The 20,970-nt window shown below is 43.6% G+C and overlaps 2 protein-coding genes across 7 annotated transcripts in view; both read right to left on the bottom strand.

Annotated features, from left to right (window-relative positions):
- Window positions 1–213: 213 nt before the first annotated feature.
- Window positions 214–16,461, bottom strand: DDX17 (DEAD-box helicase 17). Of its 4 annotated transcripts, none has more exons than XM_069967273.1 (13): window positions 16,239–16,461; window positions 11,046–11,181; window positions 10,432–10,528; window positions 9,599–9,732; window positions 8,852–8,917; window positions 8,624–8,765; window positions 8,006–8,166; window positions 7,451–7,623; window positions 7,257–7,367; window positions 7,107–7,168; window positions 5,999–6,058; window positions 2,772–3,008; window positions 214–1,523 (listed from the first exon to the last, which is right to left on the bottom strand). In XM_069967273.1, exons 1-13 carry the CDS (start codon window positions 16,271–16,273, stop codon window positions 1,111–1,113), a joined length of 1,827 nt encoding a protein of 608 aa, XP_069823374.1. In that variant the 5' UTR covers window positions 16,274–16,461; the 3' UTR covers window positions 214–1,110. The 4 variants fall into 4 exon arrangements, 2 of the variants coding, with proteins under 2 accessions (XP_069823374.1, XP_069823375.1); XR_011362664.1 differs by lacking the exon at window positions 214–1,523 and adding an exon at window positions 3,953–5,108 and having other exon boundaries at window positions 2,920–3,008; XR_011362665.1 differs by lacking the exon at window positions 214–1,523 and adding an exon at window positions 4,992–5,108 and having other exon boundaries at window positions 2,922–3,008.
- Window positions 16,462–19,368: 2,907 nt separating this feature from the next.
- The window catches only part of DMC1 (DNA meiotic recombinase 1), a 39,818-nt gene continuing 38,216 nt past the window's right edge, over window positions 19,369–20,970 (bottom strand). For all 3 annotated transcript variants that reach the window (XM_069967278.1, XM_069967276.1, XM_069967277.1), the window contains one exon: window positions 19,369–20,087. In XM_069967278.1, coding sequence (XP_069823379.1) covers window positions 20,018–20,087 — 70 coding nt within the window. In that variant the 3' untranslated portion in view covers window positions 19,369–20,017. The remainder of the gene's footprint in view (window positions 20,088–20,970) is intronic.

Raw genomic sequence — 20,970 nt, forward strand, 5'->3', positions numbered from 1 at the left:
CTACTGTTGTCTCCAGATTGGGCGGGGTTTTGAAACTCAGTTCCATTGAAGTAAATGGAGCTTAATTGCAAACCACACCTGAACTGGGAACAACAGTAGGGGGAAAGTGGCCATGTTTTTGTAGCGCTGGATAACCCCTTTAAATGCCGGATAGACCATTCTAACATGATTTAGACAGCTGACATTTTACAAAGAAAAGGCAAACATCAAAACTATTTCAGACATTTTTATTTACAAAAACAAAATGGAACCAATTGTGGAATTAAAGATAAGGGAGAAGCTGCTCTTCATAGCAACATTAAAGAGACTGCACTGGCAATATGACTATGCTATGAGTCACTTTGTAGTGAGGGGGGAAAAAAAAAAAATCTTGAAAGTAGGGTCAACTTTTACTAATGATGTAAAACCACACTAGGGAGAAGGAACCTACCTTCAAAAATTTGACCTCCAAAACCCACACCCCTTCATCACCTGAGACTTTGGTGAAGGCAGCTTTTCTATGGCAGTAGCTCAAAAAAAAAGAAAAGAAAAAAACTGACCTAGCCAAATAATGGGCATCCTTGGTATAGCAATAAGATGGGTGAACTGGGCAAATGTACATATGAACTATGAAAATGGTTACATTTAAGATGAAAAGCTGAAGGAAGGGGGGGGGTCACATATGCTCATACTGAATATTTTACCTACCTGGAAAAAAAAAACAAAAAAACTTTAAAAACAGCAAAACGTCTCTTGTACAAAACATCAATAATACAGCAACAAACGTCTGAATGTGTAATTGGTGGAAATAGATACATAGAGGTAAAATGGGATGACTTTACATGTGAAAGAAAACCACCAACTACCCGCCTTATCCAGGATGGTCTCCCTGATCCAAAAACCTCCACGGGGACAAAAAAAAAAAAAAGCTAAAAAAGCGTGGTCCTGAACTTATGTCAGCAGTACTGAAATTGAACATGAGGTATAGTTAAAAAAAAAAAAAAAAAAAGGCTTGTTTCTCAAGTTCAATTTCTTGCACTTGACAAAACAAATGTGACGGAAAATAACTTGAAAAATAAAGTATCTTACAAAACTGAAACCAGCTAAAAAAACATGGACCTAATTACAGGCTCACTTTCGAGCTGGCGGTGGTGGAGGTGGGGGAGGGGGTGGGTACTGGTAACTAGCTGCTTGACTCATGTAGTTCAACAAAGGAGTACCAGGCGGGGCGAACTGCTGGGACATCAGCGGCTGTGGTGCTTGACCATATGCTGCTGCACCATAGCTGCCTGCTGCCCCTGCTGTAAATGCGCCCTGCCCGTAGCCATACTGGCTAGGCTGGAAGTTGGAATTCTGCCCTGCATAGCCATATCCCTGACGACCCTGGTCTCTTCCAGTTCCATTGCTAGCAATTCCAATATCACGTGGAATTCGTCCGTCACGTCTGCCACCATCTTTGCCACGCATTCTCCTCTCACATTCCTCTTGGTACATCATGTTTGGATTATTGCTGGTTGGAATACTGCGGTACCTAGAACGGCCACCTATGGATAAATAAGTCAGATATTTTATTTAAAAAGGAACAATTCACGACAAAATGGTATATTAAATGGGGTACTCAGGTGAAATTATTTTTTCTTTAATTAGATTTGTAATTTACCTCTTTTCAATAATCTCAAGTCTTCTAGTACTCCTCCAGCTGCTGTATGTCCTGCAGGAAGTGGTATTTTCTTCTCAGTCTGACACAGTGCTCTTTGCTGACATCTCTGTTAGAGACAAGAACTGTCCAGAGCAGGAGAGGTTTTCTATGAGGATCTGGTACTGCTCTGAACAGTTTGTGTCTCAGAAATGGCAGCAGAGAGCACTATGCCAGACTGGGAAGAATACACCATTTCCTGCAGGGTATACAGCAGCTGATAAGTAGGGGATGAATGGCCATTTCAAAATAGAAGTAAATTACAAATCTATATAACTTTCTGAAACTAGTTGATCTGAAAAAAAAAAATAAATAAAATAATTAAATCGCTGGAGTACCCCTTCAACCACTAAATTGAGTATAAGGCTATGTTCACAGTATGTCAAAACAAAACAATGGGCGTATTTCATAACAGCAGCCATTGTTATGCAAACAACATCCGGTGAGTCCAAAAGAACGACCGTTTTTATGCACAACGACCCATTGTTATGAACCCCAGCTGCTGTTTTTTACATTGTCTGAACATAGCCTAATAAAGCTTCGAGCACTGTGTTCAAATGTATCTAATCCCTATCACCTTTACTTGCACCCCCTGAAAAAGCACTTTGTTCAATTCCCATGCTGTATGTAAACACTTATCAAGGCATTTGGGTGCTTCTCTGCGCCAAATCAGTCACAGCTGGCAGGCATAATCTGTAATCGCACCTGTCTGGGCGTAATTTGTGATGCAGGAGCCTGCAGCATCACAGAGGGGCTAGCCCATATCTTTCTCTGAACACTGACATCACTGCTGAGCCGGCCCTTCTGTCATGCTGCAGGCTCCACCATCATGAACACTGTTTGCGCCCACCCTGCTCTCCAGCCCCCACTGTGTCTCCAGGCTGCCCCCATCGGGAATGATATGACAGCCAGCAAAGCCAGCTGCCAATCAATCTTGTCAGAGCAGCCTCAAGAGACAGTGTTGGTCAGAGAGCGGAGGGAAGTAAAACAGAGTCATTGACCCCCCCCTCTGTGTCACTGTCAGCCTAAAATAAATAGCAAATTTTCGGAAAATGTGGGATCACAAAGACTAAGCACACACATAAAAAGCCCTCACCTCCACCACCACCACCACCACGATGATCTACCAGCTGCATGAGTTTAGGATTGATAGTCTGGTTAGCTTCTTGAAGCACCTTGACCAGCTCTCGAGCTTGTTTCAGGTTCCCAGGAGTGAAGAAAGTGTACGCTGTGCCTTTGTTTGTGCTACGGGCTGTGCGTCCAATACGGTGCACGTAATCCTCTGAGCTATTTGGATAATCATAGTTAATGACGAACTTGACATCTTCCACGTCTGTTCAGTGATCAGGTTAAAAAAAAAATAAAATACAAAATCGAGGAGAGGGACAAAAATAGAAAGTTAGAAAATCGTGAAGCAAACCTAATATAACACTCAGAAAACAAACAATTACAAAGGTGAGAGGGAAAAAAAGGCAAGAGGGGAAAAAATTAAATAATATCAAGAAATTGACAATGAGACCTTTTACTCTGACTATAATACAAAAATTTAGGGGGCGCTAACATTTTAGGAGTAGCCCCTTATAGTCAAACATAATCACAGTTTCCTAGGCATATTGCTATATTTCTAATAAAACATTTGATTAAACTTGTACTGTAACTGCAAGGGACAAATGTCCAGCTTTAGTAAAATGACTGGTTTCTAAGAAAAAGCTATATAAGTTCAGACCTATAGTGGCTGATGATGATGAAACCGATCATATATTACTAAATAATTTTACTACCTATCTGGGATCTTTCATGCTTTCTGTCTGCTCCTGTGTCTGCTGTTGTCTTCACTTCCTATTTCTGCTGGACACTGTAGCTCAGAATTCAGCCAATTCTATCTCCCTTCTATTATATTGGGGTCTTCTGTGGGTGGAGATACTGTCAAGAGGGTATGTTGGCTGAACTCCAACCTAGAGTGTACAGGAGCAATCTCATATTCATTACAGGATGTACATTAAACAGAAAGTGAGAATGAAAACAGAGCAGCAACTCAGCATCAGAAGCAGAGAGAAAGCATAAAAGGTAGTACAATAACTTTACCGATACATGTTAATTTATTAGACAGCAGAAAAAATGGTTTCATCATTCAAAAAAACTCTTTAACAACTGTAGTCTAGTGAAGGAATAAAGTTTATGCAATCTTTACCACACAGTCCCTCAATTTTAAAGCTAATATGCTAAAACTAAAACCTTTTATAAGAAATGAATACAGCAATTTATTTAGATGCGCACAATCATCTGGTTCCTTATTATGGAGTGGAAGTTGAATTATTCCATGGGATTCATCCTCGGGTGTGCTTTTGTCCGGACCGATGCACACTCCCTCGGTGAGGTGGGGAACCAGCTGTTGCTAATCCCATCCTTTTGGCATTTAGCGGTCCGACCGCCTTCATCCACGGACACAGGGCCACCGGAGCAGGGAGCATGCATCAGTGGTCCAGGCGCAGCAAGAGGTCCCATCCCGTGCACTGGCTTGGCTAGATGCTTCTGTGGCTGAACCACTAGCTCCAGCTCCAACTCCAGCGAGCCTGTTAATATGCGAAGAGACAACCCATCCTCCACCACTCATGTGTTGTAAATGGTTAACAAAACTTTGAAGTTGGAAGCCCCCAAGTTTCATATGCCCACCCCACAATTGTGAGACATAATAAAATGGTGGCCTCTTATTACAGGAAGATCATTTACAAGTGCTGCAGGTTATTTCAGCTTCAGGGGTATTTAGTTTTGCGCAGGAAAGAAATCCAGTACAATCTGCACAGTAGATTGGGAAAGGGAATATGGGGCTTCTTTAGGTTGGGAAGATAAAAAATAAGGAAAAAGTCAATATAAAACAGGCACTTTTTTTTTTGTTATGGCCACTAAAATAAAATCAGACGTTGAAACATACCTTGCAGCATTCTAGCTCATTTTAAGATAGAGAGAAGGGCTAATACATTTGGAAATGGAGGAAGTCACAGGAGTCTGTAGAAATACAGCAGAAGGGGCTATTCTTCTGCCTCGAAAGCCAAGAGACTTCCCGAGCCTTCCTTGGCTTGGAACTTTCCCACAGCTGCTCAGCAGATAGCACAGTGGGAAGCACCAGGTGATCTCCCTTCTAGAAAGGTGGTCCTTCTATTCAATATGGCATCATACCAGCAGCCATAAAGGGTAAGGGGGTGTAGACCCATCCCAGCTGTCAGGGTGGAAAGCACACATTTTGCACCCCGATGTAGAGTGGGAAAGTTAGGGGGATGGAGATGCAGACCCAAAAACTGCCTCTTCAGTACAAGACCTTTGCGAGGGAAGAGTGTAAGAAGCCAGTGCCCTTTTAGCGGGGCAGCTTCCAGTGTTCATCTCCCCTCTATTTTCGACAGGCAGCCGGCCCTGTACTGAGAGTGATCTGCAGCTTCTGTCAAAAACAAACAAAAAAAGATAAGATTTAATATTACAAACTACTTTTAAATGTTATATATGTATACTTTATATATAAGATCCCTAAAGTGAGCAGAATGATTTCATTAACCAATAAGAACTTACCTGTCATCTAATACAAATTGCATGCACAGCAGATAGCCATGCATTTATAGGTTCTCGTGTATTATTAAAAAGTATAACCAAGTAACTGGCCCAAGCATTTGTACTATACGGAAGGCGCTGTCCACACAGTACTTATGGTAAACCACTGTAAAAATACATACTATCCCACACTAGTGAACCACCTTTCCATTGGGGAGAAGGAGACCAGGAAGTTTTCTGTACATGATATTGTTTTGTTAGTTAGCCAATGGTGATCTTCCACCAGGAGCCAGCTTTGCAACCCATAGTAACACAATAAAACATGCTAAAAATCAGGCTCATCCCTCCAGAAAGTCAAAAAGTTAATTATACAAAATAAAAAATTAAAAGTATAAAGTCTTTAAGTAACATAAAACCAACTGATTTACTTTTTTCATAATGAAAGCATAGACTGGGCACTGACCAGAAAAGTAGGGACTACCAAAAAGACTACTACAAAAAGACCAAAAAGAAAACCCAGTGAAAATAAAAAGTATATAAAATTAGGATAGGCAGATCAAAATAGGCTTCCGGTGCTGTATAACATATTCACATTTAAAAATACTTATGACTGCCCTTTTTTTTTTTTTTTTTAACAAATCCCCCTATTAATATTAGAAAAAAAATTAAAGACTGAGATGATCAGACTTTACTGGGTTTAAATCAGTCATTTAAATGCCTCAGCTCTATAAAACATTCCCTGTTAGAGTAGATGAGCTGTATTTAACCTGTAAAGTTACAAACCTAGACCTCGCGAGGCAACGTCTGTAGCAATAAGGATTGGTGCTTTTCCAGACCGAAATTCTGTAAAAATAAGACAATTGAACAGTTAAAAATATATACACACATTAACCTAGACATTGTCATTTAAATCATGAAAAGAGCTTTAACCCATTCAGATCTACAGTTTACAAGATTTTATGTAAAAAGGATCAACACCTCCTGGTCTTCATCTCAAGACAAGGGAACACTTTCTCAGTAAACCAGTAGCTGCAGTAGCTGAGAGGAAACTTCCTGTGTAGACAAGCTGAGGAAGTGGTGATCAGCCGTACACTTATGGCTTTATACTGCACTTGACCAGTCAACCCAATGATAAACATGTATCCAGCAAGCTCCTATGCTAATGAAAACTAAATGCGACATGCTTCCCACTCTCTGCAATGGGAATATGTGCAGCCGTTTACAAACAACTGTGATATGCATTTTTTTTTCCATAAAGTGTCACAGTCGCTACTACTTTCAAATTACAATTTGCAATTTAACATAGTTTGCAATTAACATTCATTAATTTTTTCTTTTTATTATAGAAAACACTAAACTTCCTGTGTTCTGACTTCCCCCCAAGAGTCTACACAGGAAGTCCCGTGTTTCCCAGGTCATCTGAACGCTCACAGAGAAGTCATGTGACTGATGGAAGCATCCGTACTGGCCGGGACTTCACATATGTAGCCTCTCTTTTTTTTTTCCAACTAGCACAAAAATAAAAAGCTGCCTTCCGGAGACTGGACCTGGATATAAGTATAGCTTTGTTTTATAGCATCAGGTAACCAGGATGTAGGTCAGCCCCATTGAATAGGGCTTATCAGTATTCAAAACCCTGGCAAGAGTGAAATACACAGTACTGCCTCAGAACTCAGCCACAACGTCCACAGTACATATGTTGTAGAAGCATAATCTAATCCTGGTGAACTTTATCCTCCTTTCTATAAATCCTTGCAATGTCAGATGGGACCCAGTCTGGCACATGATGCATTCCATAAGGATACATCAATCATCAGTTGCCAAGATTAAACATTTTGAGGTTATGAAAATGAAGCTGTGAGATGTTTTCAGGCCTAAATGAGTAACTTACCATTCAAGACCCAGTCTCGCTCCTGCTGACTCTTGTCACCATGGATACACATTGCGGGCCAGCTATAAGTATATGAAATAACGTTAGAAATTACGGAGGAGAGAGAACACAAAGGATAAGAAGTAAAACAGTCAGTAATTTGTGCCTTACCCATCACGCCTCATTCTGCGAGTGAGATCATCACAGCGACGTTTTGTTTCTACAAAAATAATAGTTTTGTTTTCCTTTTCAGCCATTATTTCTTCCATAAGCTGGATAAGCCTGAGAAGGTGCACACACAAACTTTAAGATAGGAAGTAACAAGATGAAAAAAAAATATCCCAAACAGTTGAAATTAAACCTACTTGTGATCCTTCTCACTCTCCATGCAAACATCAACAATCTGGAGGATGTTATGATTGGCAGCGAGCTCCAAATTTCCCACGTTGATCTGCACATAATCCCTCAAGAAGTCCTCTGCTAGCTGACGCACTTCTTTTGGCCACGTGGCACTCCACATTAACGTTTGTCTGTCAGGCTAAATTGGGTTTAATTAGTGCATGTGACATACTAAACATGTTAAAAAAAAAAAAAAAAAGATATAACAATGGAGTTAAATCATTCCCCCTTGCCCTCCCTTTAAGAGCATAAGTCAATCATTCAGCTCAGGAGGCTCAGTGTACATATATAGCAAGGCTGAGCTGTAGAAATGTGTGAAATCCAGAAAGTAACAAGAGCAGGCAGGGGTACAAAACAGACCGACAGAGCTGTACACAGCTTCTGAGGGAGGGCACATAGTAACTATGGGCATGGCCATACCTCATTAAGATATTATCTCCCTGGAATACCCCTGTAATACTGATATAATTATGACCAAGGGGGGGAAAAAACAGATACAAAAAAGTTATAAATGCAAGTACCCTGATTTGGTCCACAATTTTGCGGATTTGCGGCTCAAAACCCATATCAAGCATTCTGTCAGCTTCATCTAGCACCAAGTAAGTACAGCGCCGCAAATTGGTTTTCCCAGCTTCCAGAAAGTCAATGAGCCTTCCTGGAGTGGCAATGCAAATCTCCACACCTGGACAGAGGAGAGAGAAAAATAAAAACAATTAGTATATGTATTGCAATAAGTTAATTATGCAATCTGTATACATAAAGTTTAAATGGCGGTGAAAAAGTAATAGAGAAAAATAAAGCCAATAATTGGTTTGATCTTGAAGGAGACACATTTGTCCTTGCACAGGTTGTCATAAAGTTCTTCCATGCTACTTAAAAAGGAAATGTAACTTCAGAAAATGGCCTATTGTATAACTTTTTTTTAAAGTATAAAAAAAGGCAAAGTATTGCGGCTGCTTTATAAATGTGTCCGAAGTCACAAACCATGCCCAGAACACTTTCTTATAGAGGTCAATAAAACCTCTTCCTACACCAGATCCATGTAGAGATTCTCTACAACATGCTCATCACAGCAGCTCAGGAAAGATTGCTGCCCCAAAATAAATACATACTATTTTAGCTATTACTTTTAATGTTACCTCTTTCGAGATCACGAATCTGTGGACCCTTCGGAGCGCCACCATAAATGCATGTACTTTTCAGTCGAGAGGACTTTCCATATTCATCAGCTACTTGCTGTACTTGCTGAGCCAATTCTCTAGTTGGAGCAAGGACCAAACACTGCACAAAAAGAAAATTCTTAAAGGGATATTCTGTAACTGCATCATGCTGATCAAAGACTTATTTTAAAAGTATTCAGTACTTACAATAGGTCCATCTCCTCTCTCCAAGTAAGGCTGGTGGTTAATGTGCACCATTGCAGGCAGAAGATACTACAGAAACAAACAAAACTAGTTAAGGGCTGAGAAAACAGTCAATGCTGCCATAAGATCTACAACATTTGCCCCTTATGGTGTGTTTACACAGAGTTTTATCTGACAGATTTTTGAAGCCAAAGCCAGGAACAGACTATAAACAGAGAACAGATCATAAAGGAAAGACTGTGATTTTTCCTCTTTTCCGATCCATTCCTGGCTTTGGCTTCAGGAATCTGTCAGATAAATCTGTCTGTGTAAACATACCATTAGTGAGCCCGATCCCAACAGCTTTGTCTAGATGAGGGGTGTTAAATGAGCTATTTGCATCCATTCTCTCCAGGCTGCGGGATTTAAATGCCAAAAGATCAGGTCTGTGGGTTCGCTTATTTCTACTTGTGGAGCTCTAACTTTTGAAGAACTACAATACTCATCATGCCTGCGAAGCCAAAGCATCAGTTTTGGCTGTGCAGGCATGATGAAAATCGTGGTGTAGATGATCCACCACCAAACTCTGTACTGTCTCATTATTAAATGGTTACATTAGATTCTCTAAAATAGAGACAACTGCTTTGTTGCTAACATGTCAAGCGGTTAAATTTAAATAAAAGGTTAAGGTTAAGTTGCTTCTATTCAATCTGTTATCTTATCAATTATTAATGCGTTTAAACAATCAAATCTAGAAGAAAGATTAAATACCGCAAGTGTCTTGCCAGATCCAGTCTGCGCAATCCCAACCATATCTCTTCCACTCAACGCAAGGGGAAATCCCTGGCACTGGATGGGGGTAGGCTCCTTAAATCGTTGATCAATGAGAACATCTATAACGTATTCTGTAGTGTAAGAAAAACAAATATGAAGCATAGGTATTTTTTGGGAAAAAGCAAGATTGATAACAGGTTAAAATATTCAACAAGTGGTGGCCCAATCAATGAGACCGCAAAAATGAAGATGCCAGCAACCATTTCACATTTTGTGCTGTGTATATCTTAAATGCAGCAACCCTATAATTGTCTTGAATTGACCCCCATCAAACACATATTGGTAGCATATGCTAGAGATATACCATCAATATTTAAAGATTAAAGGAGACCTGTCACCCCCCGCGTCGGGGTGACAGGCTCCCGACCCCCAGCTAGATCCCCTTATAGTTACCGCATGTCGCCGAGTCCTGCTGCCGGAGCCGGTCCCGGGACAGAGATATCCCGGTGAGAAGCCGGCGCGCGCGCTGTGGAGATGGGTCCTGCGTCCATAGAGAATGAATGGAGCCGTGGGCGCGCAGCAGAGATGAGTCCGGCTCCATTCATTCTCTATGGACGCTGGACCCATCTCCACAGAGCGCGCGCCGGCTTCTCACCGAGATATCTCCGTCCCGGGACCGGCTCCGGCAGCAGGACTCGGCGACATGCGGTAACTATAAGGGGATCTAGCTGGGGGTCGAGAGCCTGTCATCCCGGCGCGGGGGGTGACAGGTCCTCTTTAAGAGGCACTCAAAGGAAAGGATAAATAAGGGGCGAAGTCAAGCAACTTACGTGGAAAATTAGCCTGTAAGAAAGAAGTGACGGGTTTTGGGCAGTTCACCCCTCGGACAGTAATCTCTTTCTTTCTGCGCAGTTCTTCAACTTCATGCTGCAATAGAAGGAAGGCTAATTACTTATACAGAATAAAGTCTGCCAAGTGTTACATGAACTTATTGAAACAATGACATCACAAAAACGCCTTACATTGAATATATTTGTCACAGCTTCTTCTTCCCCAAGCCACCTTATGGACAAGTCCTAGGATAAATCTGATGCCACTTGGCCACCCTGGATGGCCTGAAGCACTGCCTCATGCCCTATATATTACAGGTCTTGTTCTTTTTTCCTTTGTTAGTCTTGTCTAGCCGTTTGTCTTGCTCCTACCCCTTTTGTCAGAGAATGCCCTGGCCAATAATGACTGCTGTTCAGGTGTATGGAGACCAGTTACCTCCACTGCAGCAGCGGTTTTGCCATGAGCTTCCAGGTTGTCACTGTTTATAATGTTTGCATACATCTATTACTTCATCCATACAAGACCAATTATATACTTCCTAATGTCACCACATGCTCCTGACCTGGACTTTTGCATCTACACATCCAAAAAAGCCTAAAGGGTTTCTTCTTACCATTGTCATGTGAGCTACTTCAGGATGTTCTGAGTAAAAGTTCTTCTCAAATTTTGGAAGCTCATTTAAATCCCAGCGCTTCTTACGGAGACGTTCTCCAGGGTTACCAAATTTTGGGAAGCGAGAGCCGCCGGCCCTAGATAAGCAGAAAAATAAAATAAAACACAGATTGTATTTAGGAACAAACATCTAATGGCACAAATTTGTATTGTTTGTCAGAATGTCCATTGTTGGAGGCATATACCATGACATTTTCACAGACTCTACTATATACCGTATTTTCTGGTGTATAAGGCGACTGGGCGTATAAGAAAACCCCTGACTTAATCAGATTGTCAGGGATTCGCCTTATACGCCGGAAAATGTTAACCCCTGCCTGACCGCAGGCCCTGCTGTGGTCAAGCAGGGGTTAACTGCATCTAAACTAATGAAAAAAACAAACAGTTAACTCACCCGGGCCCGTTCCCGGCCTCTGCGCTTCTTCTTTTCCGTTGCCGGATCTACCAGTGTGACGTACACTGACTGCGCCAGGGATGCCCGAAGCTCTCCCGAGCAGCCGAGCATCTAATCAGAGACGCTCGGCTGCTCTGGGGAGCTTCGGAAGAATGACAGAGGCTTCCGGTACTTCCAGAGCCTCCCGAAGCCTCCGTCATTCTCCCGAAACTCTCCCGAGCAGCCGAGCGTCTCCGATTAGACGCTCGGCTGAGCTTCGGGCATCCCCGGCGCAGTCAGTGTACGTAACACTGGCTGCGCTGGCAACGGGAGCGGAGAAGAAGACGCGGGGAGGCCGGGAACGGGCCCGGGTGAGTTAACTGGGTTTTTTTTTGTTTTTTTAAATGGTCACCCCATACGGTGGGGATGCGGGACATTTTTGAGCCCCCCCACCGTATGGGGCAACCATATCCAGTGTATAAGACGACCCCTGACTTCTGACAAGATTTTTCAGGGTTAAAAAGTTGTCTTATACGCCGGAAAATACAGTACATATACTATCGCCTATAGACAGAAAAAGGTATCCTGACATATCTAGGAGGACACTACAGATCACAGTGTGAAAGCAGCATAAACAAACACTAGGGATGCCTTTGAGGGGATTTTTTTAAATAAATATTTTGGGGAAAAGAACATTCCTATAACAGGTTTTCAAAAGTTTAATATTTTGGCTTCTGCAGTTTCTATGTATTAAATTCCTTTACTCTTTTTTTTCCTCTCTAGGCATAGAGGATGTCCTCTTGTTATACATACAGCCCTGGGTAGGAATAGGTCATGGAAGAGATCTTCGTGCTGACCACTGATATATTAGTACACAGTTAGGCCCTGTTCCCACTGAGGAAAGGTAGCGGAATTCCGCGACGGAATTGTCCCCCGCCGAATGCCGTTAGCCTCCCGCTCATAGTGGGAGTCTATGGGAGGCGCGTGCTCCTGCCCTGTCCGCGCTGAAGAATGAACATGTTCATTCTTCAGCGCGTACAGAGCAGGAGCGCACGCCTCCCATAGACTCCCATTATGAGCGGGAGGCTAACGGCATTCCGCGGCGGACAATTTCGTCGCGGAATTCCGCTACCTTTCCTCAGTGGGAACGGGGCCTAAATAGGTCACCACTCAGCCCTCTTATTTGTATTCCAGCGTTATGCCAGGGTCAGCAGCACCTGATAGAAATATTAATCAGAAAATGTAAACATATGATACCACCACATAATAAATATATACTCAAGTCAATGTTCTCCAGAACAGGAGAGGTTTTCTATGAGTATTTGCTGCTGCTATGGACAGTTCCTGACATGGACAGAGGTGGCAGCAGAGAGCACTGTGTCAGACTGGAGAGAAGACCTACAGCAGCTGATAAGTACAATGTACAATCAGGCAGAGTGAAAAAATATATTTTTACAGCGCCCTATCGGCACAGGGATCCTGGTTGTTTTATTCAAGATGCTGCTCGGTTCCCGCATTCAGCGTTGTTTTCTTCTTGAGCACTGGCCCAGCTCTATGCAGTAGAGGCCTGCATGGCGCCCCCCAGTGTAACGATATCCCCTCCCCTCTGTGACGCCCCTTCATTAGAATCAAGCATGAGCGAGTCACCAAGGGAGAGGTTATCTCAACTGCATAGAGCGGGCCAGTGCATAAGAAGAAAATGGCGCCAAGCATGGGAAGTGGGCGGTTTCAACCTGACAGTACATTTGCTTTTAATAGAAGTAAATTACAAATCTATATAACTTTCTGACACCAGCTGATTTGAACACATTTTTTTCCCCAAAGTGTCCCTTTTAACTAGCCAACTGTACAGTGAGTTTTACAAACTAGAAATGTACCAGTGTACGATACTGTTAGGGAGGCATTTATTAAGTCCGGCGTTTTTTACGCCGGACTTAAAAATGCCCCCGCAGCTCCGGCGGTACGGGGATTTATGTAGAGGCGGACTGCCTGTACATAAATCCTGTGCGCGCCGGTGCGCACCGCCGAAAACCTACGCCAGCTGAGGACTGGAGTAGGTTTTCGGCGTACATTTGGGCGGAACGGATGATAAATCGCGCGGACTGAGTCCGCGCCCTCCATTCCGCCCACTTCCCGCCCCCTGGCGTACTCGGCGGAAAGTGCCGATTTGCGAATATTTTATTCGCAAATCGGCCATTTGCGTATAAAAAAATACGCAAATCGGCACTTTCCGCCAAAAATCATCCGTTCGCCGGATGATACATGTGGCCCTTAGTGTCTAGTGTTCTGCACATTTATAATGTCTGTATTTTTACTGTTCTGCTCATAAGACGTTGCAGGACAATGGAAATAAGAATGCAGAAGTGAAACTAGCCTTAGGGTACAAACACACTGGGCAAATTTGCAGCGAGACCCGCTGCGGATCCCTGTCCTGTGCACTCAATGGCAAACAAACTTGCAGCAGGATAGACATCCAGCTGCGAGTTTGTCAGCAGCCTGCCCTGTTAACCCCCCGCCGCAGGAGAGTATACATCACCTGCTTCCCACTCCAGCTTGCTTCAGGGGTTCCCGGCAGGTCCTGCTCGGCCAATCAGTACGCTGCCCCGCCGCAGCACACTGATTGGTTGAGTGAGACATGAAGATGCCAGGAGCCCCGAAGCAAACCGGAGCAGGGAGAAGGTGATGGATAGGTGGTGTCCCTCCTACTGTGAGTTTGTCTGCCATTGAGTGCACAAGGCAGGGATCTGCAGCGGGAAATCCGCTACTGATTCGCACAGTGTGTTTGTACCCTTTTAGTGTACTTACCATTTTAAAGAAAAACTACTGACATGTCCTAGTAAAGGTTTTAAATGGTCAGGGTCTAAGTGTTCAGACCGTGATAAATCAGGAGAACAAGATGCCGTTTACCTCCATGTGAGCGAGACAGTCCCATAAACCTATATTGTGGGTCCATTTCAATCACGTGACATGGAGCTGGGACAGAACGCACTAAGCACACACTTCTAACTCATTCTCCTGATTAGTCAACCAATCAAAACTTTTAACGCCGCTATGACATTTGGAAAGGAAATGACAGTGCCCATTTAAAGGAGCTTTACAGGAGTGATAGCCTATTCTATGGATAGGCTATCCATATCTGATTGGTGAGGGTCCAACATGCTGCTGATCAGCAGAGAGCTCAGTCCTTTGTATAGATACTGTGCTAAGTCACAGCAGCTTAGCAACTTATATACAAAAAATAAATATATATCTAAAACATTAAAGGGGTGTTCTAACAAATCTAACTTGTCCCCTATCCACAGGACAGGGGACAAATAAGAGATCACAGGGGGTCCGACCACTGTACCCCCCAGCAATCTCCATATCAGGGCCCAGCTGCTTTGTTTTGAGCCACGTTTACAGCATGTGACCCACAGCTCCATTCATTCTCTATGGAGGCACAGGAAAAAGCAGTTAGGCCTTATTCACATGTCCCGTAATCTAGGGATCCGTATTTCCGTATTCAAGTTAGTGCACATTGCTGTCTATTAGGCTATTTACACGATCAGTAAATTACAAGGATGCAAACCAATGCTGGATAAAAAAAAATTAAAAAAAAAAAGACACGTCCTAGCACAGACCCAGATTTTTTTTTTTACGGATCCTCTCATAGAAATCAATGGGATCCGCTATTTTATACAGATTGTAACCTGTTTGGCATCCGTATTTCCGGGTGGAAAAAAAAATAAAAATACGTGTGAGTTATAATTGACATGTAAAAAAAAAAAAAAGGATTTACATAAATTCGGATGCACTACCTATGCCCAATTCATAATTTTTAGCTGATTATACAGGTGAATAGTGGGAGAAATTTATGGATTTACCTAACGTGTGCATAAAGCCTAAAGCACTCAGCTCTTTCTGACGGCTTCATAGAACCACAAATCGTGTCCGGTACCCGCAGCTCTATACAAAACAAAGCCTGGGATTGATACAGAAATCACCAGTGGGTACGAAGGTTGGACCCCCGCAACCTCTAACTTATCCCCTATCCTGTGGATGGGGGACAAATGTTTTAAACTGGAAGACCCCTTTAAAGACATGGAGTGAGACTTAACATGGTGTAAAGTGAAACCGGCTCAGTTGCCCCTAGCAAACAATTCCACCTTTCATTTTCCAAAGAGTCTGTGAGCAATGAAAGGTGGAATCTGATTGGTTGCTAGGGGCAACTGAGCCAGTTTCACTTAACACGTTTGATAAGTCTCCCCCATGGTGTCACCTTCCAACTGTGCTTGTGTATGCAGCTACACACACTTCCCACCATACGTTTTGGTTCACCAAAAACAATGATCACCTATACACAGAGCAGGTAATGTGTTCCTGCCAGTCCTCTCTGCACGACAAAACGATTTATAACACATCTGTGGTCGCGCATGCGCTCTGCTCTCATCTACAGAACTAACGGAAACAGCCGAGTACCACACTCGGCTATCTCCGCCAATCCTACGAAACAGTGACCGCCCGTAAGGTACAACGCCTCAATGTCGGCCATCTGGCATAAGAACAATCGCCACACGTCTATACCTATTACAAGTGCATTCACGTCAGGTCACAAAGACGTTTACTCCGGACTCGAATGACGCTGAAGCGTTACCGCATTGGTCTCTAGGACCAAGGATAGGAGGGCCCCACTGTATAACTGGTCCGAGCTAATAAACAAACCTACAATCCCGATAAATAACACACGAACAACAACAACAACGCGTCATCTACTGTCCTCACCCGCCGCGGTCGCGATCCATAAAGCTCCCCCTCATGTTGCCGGCGCCGAATAACGAAATGATGGCGGTGTTTGGTTAGTAGTATATGAGAATCTGAGGGCCTAAGGAGCCGTTATCCTTCAGTATCCGCTGTATGGAGGAGGTAGACCGCCGAACAACCGAAGAGCTCCTCAGACGCGCTAGCACAAAATGGCCGCCACCGTCTTCTCTTTCCTCTGTCGTTAACCCGAAATGGAGCTACGCTGTTTACGTGACGTAGTGCGGACGGATGTGTATGAAAGCTCTTTCGGTGGAATGCGTAAATGAGTTGTAGAATAGGGGCCAACCTCCTTAGTGACGTCACTCTTCACTATTGTTTTTATAAAGTGGGCGTGTCTTTGGCAACAGTTACCAATCAGCTGGCAGCGGCGCACGATGTGGACTGAGGACAGGGGTCACGTGCTGGGAAGGCGGGAAGGCTTATGTAACCTGGGACCTGAGTTGCCGCGTTGTGCGGTGTAGGAAGCCTGTAATAAAAGCCGCATTATTGCTTGTGGTAATGGGAATACTGAGGAGTGGGAGAAAAACTTTAACACTTCAGCCCTTATTGCTTTTCCTCCAACTCTATGGTACTAGTTTGTAGGGGATATCCTGAGATTTAGGCCATGGCCATAGTTTATTGAAGTAAATTTTGAAGCATAAAACGTCTGTATTTTATACAGTCATAACCATGAGGCTATGTTCACACAGCGTGTTTAACCCATTGGGGACACAGATTTTTTATTTTTGCACTTTCGCTCCTCGCATTCTAAAACTCATTTCTTTTTTATCAAAAAAGTCATATGAGGACATATTTTTGCGAAACAAAATTTAATTTGTGATGACAACTTTTATTTTACCAAGAAATGCACGGCGAATTGGAAAAACAAATTCTTTGTACAGTAAAGTTGGAGAGGGAGGACGTGTGACCTATTAGTGTGCCTGCTTCCAGTTACAGTGAGCACCCTCTGCACACACACAAAAGCAGAACCCAGTTGTTCCGGATTGTAATGTAACTATGGGAATCATGAAGCTCACATCCCCCTTTGTCTCCTTACCCCCTCAATTTCCCCCCAGACATCATTCCTTGCCCCCCCCCCAACTGTCACCCCCCTCCGGGACATCAGCACCACCTCAGCCACCGGCCGCCACAGCAACCCCCCCCTCCCAACCTCATCCTGCAGCAACCGCAGCAATTTCCCCCAAAACATCATCCCCCGCCCCACCACAGTCTTCCCTGACTCTTCCCCTCCCCCCGCCTCCCCTGACTGCCCCCAGTGGCGGTCTTTGGCACCAAGCACTCCAAGCGATCGCTTGGGGCCCCCAACATCCAGGGGGGCCCCCATGCCCAGCTCTTGTGCTTAAGACCGCTGGACAGGGCCACTGCCCCGCTCACTGCTGCAATTTAAAATGTAACTATGAGCACTCGCAATGAGCGCTCATAGTTACATACAGCAGCAGCACTGACAGGGCGGTAGCCATTGGCTCCCTTCCTGTCAGTCACTCTTGTGGCTGCAGAAAATGTTTTCCCTGCGGTCACAAGTGGCCGCTTTGTCCTTGTGGTGCCAGCGCTCCATTGACATCACTGGAGCATCGGCGCCAGGACAAGGGGAGTGCGGCCTCTTGTGATTGCAGGGAAAACCCTTCCTGCGGCCACAAGAGTGAAGAGAAGAGGATACGCCCGGACCCAGGTGAGTGTTTTATTGTGCTATATACTATATGGGAGGGGGAGCACACAGCGGGGGTCTATATAAATGGGAGGATCACACAGGGGGGCTATATACTACTGGGGGCAGCACACAAGGTGTATATACTATTGGGGGCAGCACACAAGGGGTATATACTACTGGGGCAGCACACAGCGTTCTATTGTTGTGGAGGGCATGTCGGGGAGGGGGGGGGGGGCAGACATAACTTCGCTTGGGGCCCCAGAAATGCCAAGATCGCACCCGGACTGCCCCCCCCTTCCCTTCGAACATCATCCCCCCACTGCCCGCAGCCTCCCCTGACTATCCTCCTCCCCCAGACATCATCCCCTCCCGCCTGCAGCCTCCCCTCTAGACATCTTCCCCTGCTGCCCACAGCATCCTCTGACTGGCCTCTTCCCTCTGACATCATCCCCCACCACCTGCAGCATCCCCTTACTGTCCTCCTCCACAGACATCATCCCCTGCTGTCCGCAGCAATCCGTCCCTCCCTGGACATCATCCCCCGCAGCCTGCAGCATCCCCTGACCCCCCCCCCCCTGACATCAGCACTTTCCAACCTGCCCCCTACCTCAACTCTTCTACTTGACTGACTCACTTCTGCTACTTCACTGATTCACCTCTGCTACTTCACTGACTCACCTCTGCTGTTTACTGACTCACCTCTGCTACCTTACTATCTCACCTCTGCTACCTCACTATCTCACCTCTACTACCTCACTATCTCACCTCTACTACCTCAACTCTGCTGTATCATGTGGGTATCTGCTCTGCTACATCATAGACCAATCAGGCAGAAGCAATGCATGATGCAAAATGAAGTTTCCCAGCTGCGCCATCTTGGATATAGACCATGTTTTAGAAAGACTTGTAACTCAGGAACAGCGACAGCACAGCTAGAAAGACGAGAGATGACTCAAAATACTCGGGGGGACTTTGTGAGTAAGACCAACTGGGTTTGGCAGCATTTAATTATTTAGCTCCTGGGGGGGAATACCCCTTTAAAGTCAGAAAAGACCCTATTGGGCATTAACGCTTCAATGTTTTCTGCAGTTTCCCACTGTAACTGGGGAATCCTTAGGCTCCCCAGTTAGGATACTTTAACTATGTTTGCTGTACTTTTAAAAACTTTATCTGTTAGGGAATAGTTTGGCAATAGCTGGGTGGCCAGTTCCTCATCCCGGCTCTAAATCTTCTATAAACTTGATAAGCACATTTCTGAGCATACACTTTCATTTTGTGGGACTCCAGAGATGGCCATCCTTTTGAGTCCTACAAACGTACAGTATACACTATGAAATAGACTGAACATAATACACAGGTATGCCAATGTATATAGTAAAGGTATGACCCATACCATATGTGAAGTTACCATTACTGGTGACACAAACTCCAACACGCAGAAAATAACATTGTGATTTTTTTATTATTAAAGGTCATCGCTCCTTTAGGGCCACAGAAGTAACAACATTAGTCCATTTAACAAATATGAGCCGTAATACTACACAGTGCACAAACAGGTAAAAAGCTAACAAAAAGCATTGGAACACTGAAGAATTCTGAGGTCATCATACTACTTTAAAAGTAGAAACTAGAGATGAGCGAATCTACAGTAGCAGCGAAGCAAAGTGCTTTGTCATCATCAAGATTCTGCTCATCGGGGTGCGGACTTTGAAGTCTGCCCCGCTCCGTGCTGCTCTTAACTGGGTGCTGGGAAAAGATGGATCCAGTCCTGGGAAACTCCCGGATTCATCTTTTTCCAGCACCCCGGGAGGAGCGGCACTGAGCAGAGCAAACGTTAAAGTCCTGCAGCCTGATGAGCAGAATCTCAATAGGAACAAAGGACTTTGCTTCAATCCTACTGTAGATTCGCTCATCTCTAGTAGAAACCCTTTTCTAAAACAAATAAATAAACCAATTCATGGCTATGTTATATTTACCCAGTGGGAACAAAGCCCATAAAAATATATTAAAACATGTATGCAGTAGTTATAAATATTAATAAAATGCTACAGAACTACTAATAGACACTAAACATCATGTGTCTCATAAGGTATCACTCTTTAGCATCATTAATACCACCCGCTGTGATTGCAAATGTTGCTTCGTTTTCAGGCATTTCAGGGCTGCAAAAAAAAAAAAAAGTAAAAATATATATTATTATATTTCAGAATTAAACATACTTTGACGAGTTATAAATTTAAAGGGCATCTATAAGTTTATACCATCAGGGCTAGGTGCTTAACCACCACGATTGCTAACACTTATGATGGGTTTAGGAATGGATTTGAGAAGAGGAGAAATCTCAGTCTTGCCCTTATGACCTGTTCTCTGTTTATAGGCTGTTCAAAAATCTGCCAGATAAATCTCTGTGTAAACGCACCATAAGGACTATGAGGGATATTTACTAACAAATCTAAAAACACGATTTTCTCAAAGATGTTTTGGCATAATTTCCAATCTAATGTGTTTAGTCAAATTTATGTAAACTGTCTAATAGCATAGTAAATGTGTCTTAAAAATAATGGTCTTTCAATTAGTCTAATAAATTCACCTGGTTCGGAGCAGACGTAGCGATGCACCAGTATATGCAGCTTTTAAAAAAATTGTGCAGTTAATAAATTTAGCTAAAAAAGAATTCTGGCGCACTTTCGATCTAATTAACAACAAAAAATCTAATTCAAAAAGTCGCATCTAATTTGGAAAGTTTTGTCTAAAAAAGCTTCAGAAAATTCATATTAGACTTATTTTGAGCGCAAACTAGATATATTAGACTAAAAACAGGCGCAATTAGTTTGATAAATGGTCCCCTATGTGTATACAACTCCGTCCGTGATTCCATAGACGGAAGTACAACATAAGTTAAGTATTAATCACGGCTATTGTTGCAAATCAGCAACAACGGCCGTGATTAATACTTAACTTACGTTGTGTGAACATAGCCTTAGGGTGGAAGTGTTTAGCTGAGAACTTTGCTGTTTTTTGTTGCTCAGCTGTCCTCTGAGAACA

Source organism: Dendropsophus ebraccatus, chromosome 4 (assembly GCF_027789765.1).
Source record: "Dendropsophus ebraccatus isolate aDenEbr1 chromosome 4, aDenEbr1.pat, whole genome shotgun sequence".
NCBI classification, from domain to species: domain Eukaryota; kingdom Metazoa; phylum Chordata; class Amphibia; order Anura; family Hylidae; genus Dendropsophus; species Dendropsophus ebraccatus.